At 35.1% G+C, this 6,254-nt stretch overlaps 1 protein-coding gene across 1 annotated transcript; it reads left to right on the plus strand.

Moving 5' to 3' along the window:
- Positions 1-2,615: 2,615 nt before the first annotated feature.
- LOC137807400 (UDP-glucuronate 4-epimerase 1) lies at positions 2,616-4,601 on the plus strand. The gene has a single exon (XM_068608028.1). The coding sequence runs from the start codon at positions 2,998-3,000 to the stop codon at positions 4,291-4,293; it is 1,296 nt and encodes a 431-aa protein (XP_068464129.1). The 5' UTR covers positions 2,616-2,997; the 3' UTR covers positions 4,294-4,601.
- The last annotated feature ends 1,653 nt before the right edge of the window (positions 4,602-6,254 follow it).

Raw genomic sequence — 6,254 nt, forward strand, 5'->3', positions numbered from 1 at the left:
ATAAGAAAAATAATTAACTTTTATTCTATTTAAATTGTACCTAAACTTAAAAATTGATCTTTACATTAAAAAATTATTTACATTTAATTTAACTTTTTTTTGTCAGGCATGCACCTAATTGTTTAATGGTTATTATAAAACTCAAATATATAATAACAGTGAGCTATTCTTCAGCAATTTTTCCTAATCACTTAGCCCTTCCAATCTGTCCATTCTAATATTTTAAAATTATCAACACTAAAATATCAAAGAAATCATGGTATAAATTATTTATCATAAAATATAAATATTCCTCATTATTATATTTTAATTAAATCTAAGATGCGTATTCGGAATATTTCTTATAATTTTAACTATATAAAACTAATATTCATCGGATATTGTGAATAATAAATGTTATACTCAAACAAGTGACGGTGTTGGATAAAAAATAATTTTAATATTTTTGTGAAATACAAACATAGTTATGCAGGGATTCCATTTGACACATCAACCAAGTGGTAAAAAAAAATCTGCGTCTTTGTTTGTTAATGTGTTGTTTTGCTGTTCGGGCTCGTACGAAAGTAACCTTTGTCTTCTTCGAACATGCTTTCATTATTTAATTATTTTTTTTGCGAATTTTATTAATTTTACTATCAGTGAACTGTGATATAAACATAAACAAAATAATATCATCTTATTCTAATTTTTTTTTAACCTTTTACATAAACCGACAGCATATGTTGCATTAATTAACCATTGAAATATATACAAAATTTTAAAAAAGTAATTATAAAATAAAAAATTGAGTGATAAAATTATGATAATTGAGTGTCTAAAAAGCAACTAAGACAAAGGCTTAGTCAAAGAAAAATATGATAAAATAGACAGAGTGAAATTAAAGAAGAGGGAGAAGCATATATTCAAATTGTGATATAGACAGTACATTAATAAAAACTTAGGTTATATAAATTTATTTTGTAAATATGATTTCTCTTCTTAACCGGCTATTATATAATAATTTATTTTGTTCTTATGATAAAACTAAAATATACCTTTGATATTAGAATAACACAGGTATGCTTTTTCCCCTCAGTTGCATGTGGTGGTGGGGCTCACGTTCTTCGTAATCCCATGTTAACTATATCATTAAATCCATGTTAATTATATCATTAAATATTGAGAAAAACTTGGAATGATGGATAGACATATAAAAGGAAAACCTAATAAAAATGACTTAAAATTGATCTGCTTCAGAGATTACATGGAAACATGATAAGGATCATGTATATTCATACTATTATTAATATTGATTAGTCTATGCAATGTTTTCCAATTTCACTGAAAACTATATAAGAATTCAATAAATGCATAAGTCAAATTTAAATCTCAAGATTGATTCACGAAAATCTGGCTACTTCAAATTTGACTGTTTTATTTAAATAAATTAAAATTTAGATCAACATATGACTTTTTAAAATTATAAAGTTGAAATTGGATTTTTTATCAACCTCTTCAAATTCTTTTTCAAATTCTTTTTAATTTAGTAATTAACATATCAACTAGGTTTAAATAACATATGCTTGGTTTTTTTTAAAAGAAAAATTTATACTCATAATCTGTTATATTTTTATATTGAATATATTTTCTTATAAAAACTATTAAACCAAATTAAATAAAATTACTGCATTGGAACTATACAAAAATTTATCCGTTCTTACAAATTTATGTGAGACTTTTTTTTTTTGGATTATCCCCAATTATTTGTTTGCTCTGACTTTCTTTATCATGATAAGGAGAAACAACATATTTATAAAAGTAATTCTGACAACTTCTCAAATGTAATTAAGTTTTTATATGATTATTATGTGGCTATCACTTTTAATTTAGGGGTAGAATTTCACAAAGGTTGTAGTACTGTTTATTTTTTGAGAATTCTGTTGATGAAATAAATGTACCATCTGAATCTTTTGCACATTCACATTCAACGTTGGATCGAGGGCTGTTTATCATTTAGAAATTTGATTAGAGAATCAATTCTACTTATCCTTAAAGTTTTTCCATCCTAAAACGTAAGGCTCCTCCAAGAATCTATATTATAACTTTAATCCCTCTTCAATTTAGTTATGTGCGATATTGGTTTTAAAACACGACTTCAAGGATTCACTTCTAAACCATTCATACATGTTTAAGCAAATATACATATAAAAGAAAGATCATAAATGAGTAGTTTAGACACTATATCATAATGGTTGCTATATACATATCATGATTTTTTTTCTTTAATCCCTTGAACCGATAACTTAAGGTATTTGTATTCATTAAAAACAATTTTGATGAGCTAAACGAGACCAGAGGTAATTCGGTTAATGTTGAAGTAAAATATAAAATTGAGTTGATTTTGAACTAAAAAAAGAAGTTAAAATAAGATAATTGAGTTGATCTTGAACTAAAAGCCGTGAAATGCATTAGTTATATTAGGTAGCATAGCATTAGGGTGATACTAAAATGAATAATGAGTAGGTGGCATGTGAATTGAGGAAATAAAGAAAAAAGAATGGAAATTGGATTGAGAAGAAAAATAGGGGAAAATGATGTGTATAGAGAGAGGGAAGGAATAAATAAGAATTAGTAGAGAAATAAAGAAATGGACAATGCTCCACTTTTATCTGCGAGATTCAACTTATGTGAGAGAGAGAGAGAGAGAGAGAGAGGTTGAGCTAAATTCCTGGTGGTTCAGTCCTTGGGCTCCTCTGTTTATTTATTTTCTCTCTCCTCTGTCCCTCCTTTAACGCGTTCACGCGTAGACTAGCTTGTCGTTTGTTCGTGGGTGACCACTATATATAACCACCCCTACCATTGTTTCATTCAGCAGATGCAGGAAAATTAATCTCCCATTTGTTTCTTTTCTCTGCATCTGTACCCTACCACCCTTTTCATTTTTCGTAAATCACCAACACCGCCACCACAGCCAACAACAATCAAGATCCATTTTTCAATTAGGAAAGGAACACTAAAATGCCGCCGTTGGAAGACGAGACCTTCCCCTCAACCCCAGGCAAATTCAAGATCGAGCGTTCCCACACCATGAACCGCCAACTCTACCGCTGTTTCGCCTCCACCAGCACCATGTTCCTCTGGGCTCTCTTTCTCATCGCCCTCACCGCCTCCTACCTCAGCTTCCAAGGTTTCGTCGACTCCGGTAGCCGCTACCTCTCCGCCTCCTGGGGCGGGATCCAGTGGGAGAAGCAAGTCCGCACATCCGCCCAGATCCACCGCCAGGGAGGCATGTCTGTGCTCGTCACGGGCGCAGCCGGTTTTGTCGGCTCCCACGTCTCCCTCGCCTTGAAACGCCGCGGAGACGGCGTTGTTGGGCTGGATAACTTCAACGACTACTACGACCCCTCCCTCAAGAAAGCCCGCAAATCGCTACTCAACACGCACGAGGTCTTCATCGTCGAAGGCGACGTCAACGACGCCAAGCTCCTCGCCAAGCTCTTCGACGTCGTGGCCTTCACGCACGTCATGCACCTGGCGGCCCAGGCCGGCGTGCGCTACGCCATGGAGAATCCCCAGTCATACGTTCACAGCAACATCGCGGGCCTCGTCACGCTTCTCGAGACCTGCAAATCGGCCAACCCTCAGCCCGCAATCGTTTGGGCCTCGTCCAGTTCCGTCTACGGGCTCAACGAGAAGGTTCCGTTCTCCGAATCGGACCGCACCGACCAGCCCGCTAGCCTCTACGCCGCCACCAAAAAAGCCGGCGAGGAGATCACTCACACTTACAATCACATCTACGGGTTGTCGATCACCGGTTTGAGATTCTTCACTGTGTACGGACCCTGGGGGAGACCCGACATGGCTTATTTCTCTTTCACCCGCAATATCTTACAGGGGAAACCCATTACCGTCTACCGTGGTAAAAACCGCGTCGATCTCGCTCGTGATTTTACCTACATTGACGATATTGTGAAGGGGTGCGTTGGGTCGTTGGATACCGCTGGCAAGAGTACCGGGTCGGGTGGGAAGAAACGGGGACCCGCTCCTTATAGGATATTTAACCTCGGGAACACTTCGCCGGTTACTGTGCCCACTCTTGTGAGTATCTTGGAGCGACATTTGAAGGTTAAGGCGAAGAGGAATATCGTGGATATGCCTGGAAACGGCGACGTTCCGTTTACTCACGCGAACATTAGTTCCGCCCGGGCAGAACTCGGGTACAAGCCCACCACCGATTTGCAAACCGGGTTGAAAAAATTCGTCAAGTGGTACCTTTCCTATTACGGGTACAATCACGGCAAACCTGTAAATTAATTTTGTTTCCCTTGTTATTTTTTCGGGAGGGTTTTTTTTCTTTTTTTAGTACGGTAGTCTTCAATCCACAGATTAAACTCAGACAGTGTAAAAAAAAGGGAAAGAACCCCTGCTTTAGTAGAAGGGAAACCAGACTTAATGGATCCAAGATAGTAGAGAAGAAGAGAAGGTAAGAGTAGATTCTTTACTTAGGAGGCCAGCTAAACCAGCTTGTTTCTTCCTTTCTTTTCTTTTCTGATTTTGGTATTAATTGTTGTATTTTTTTTTTTACATTTTCTTTTTCTGTAAAGAAAGAAAGTTCAGGTTCATTCGCGATTGTCTCCTCTTTTAGTTTCGTTTAGTTTTATGCTGTTTTGCTCTGTTAATGACTGCTGTTCTGTGAATGGTTGGTTTTACAACTGAACAGGATTTAAAAGGTTTGATGAATCCAATAATGTGAGTGCAGGTATAAGGTATAAGGAGGAGGATAGGATTTGTGAGCGAATTGTTGTCTTGTATTATTAGGTAAAATATGAGGAATGGTTATATTAAAAGTATAATACTTTTGTGGTTTTGAGTAAAAGGAAGTAAGGTGATTTTGTAGGAGGGATAAGATATAAGATATATGAAAGGGTGGAGACAGCTAGGATGACAAAGACAAGTGGTGAAATGGTTGTGATGGGATCCACAAAGTGGTGGGAGTGTGGGTCAGACAGTGAGCGTTGGATTTTGGGGAATTTGTCCAGCTGTAAAGTACTTACGTAGTACTAACAGTGCAGTGGTGGTGCTAGTGCCTTCACCACAAATACAGTGTCAGCTTGCCGACACCTCTGTCACCAAAAGAAGCATGCTGGATGGATGGTGTTTTTTTAATTTATTTTTTCTTTTCTTCGTGGGTCCCAAACCATTCTTCTTGCTTCTTCTTCTGGATCTCACTGTGAAACCATTTTCTGTAAAAGTAATGTTACGCCCAAAACTCTACTCTTCTAAATATATACTGCATTAATCTCTTTTTACCATATCATTTATTACACCTATATTTCTCTCTCTCCAGCTATCAATTTTTATTCTTCCTAAACAAAATTATGATGGAAATGCTGTGCGAATTTGCTTCAAATGGGTGTTTGGAGCGGGTCTTATCTTTTGTAAAAGGGCATGCTTAATCCAATTCATTTGTTGTAGATCAACGCTACATCACATCCACCGACATGTTTTGTGGGCCCAATCAACATGTGAATTTGTTAATGATTGAGATGATTTTGAATGAGGTAGGAAGTAATGAAATCCCATAATCTGATCTGTCGTTGTTTGTTTATAAACTAAAATGTGAGAGTTTTGGGATGTGGTTAGCAATTACTTGCAAAAACTAAGGAGCTTGGGCGGTTTATGGCGTTATTGATGGGTATTAAGAAACAGTTGCATAAGAGATGCGCGTTGAATAAAAGTACTCTTTGTCATATGAGACTCAGTGTAGGCCAGCTTCGATAACAATGTCAAAGGACAAAAAAACCCAAACAATTATTTCAGAATTATCTTTTTTAAATATTTTTACATTTAATATAAACATATAATTATTTTTTTTTACTTTTTTATTAACGGGATTCACTCCTTAATTTCCACACCGCTAGGTATCAGTATATTTTGCAAATATACAGTTATGATGATTATATCTCAACCTTCTTAATTCAATAATAAAATTATTCACATATTTATTAAATATCAAGTATTAAAAGTACTATTTTTCCAGGTTAATTTTAAGATTACCGATAACTTTCTTTATATGCATATGGATTGGGATCATTGAGAGATTTTACCTGATATATTAAATGAAGTACACCACTATAAATATTTTTTATATTCTTTTCAACTAAATTTTAAATTTCATTTCTATAAATATATGGTAATATTTAATAAAATTAGTATTATTTATTCGAAATGGATATTTTAGAGATTGTTCTGTCGTTTTTTAAATTGATAATATC

Source organism: Phaseolus vulgaris, chromosome 3, assembly GCF_000499845.2.
Source record: "Phaseolus vulgaris cultivar G19833 chromosome 3, P. vulgaris v2.0, whole genome shotgun sequence".
Taxonomy (NCBI): Eukaryota; Viridiplantae; Streptophyta; class Magnoliopsida; order Fabales; family Fabaceae; genus Phaseolus; species Phaseolus vulgaris.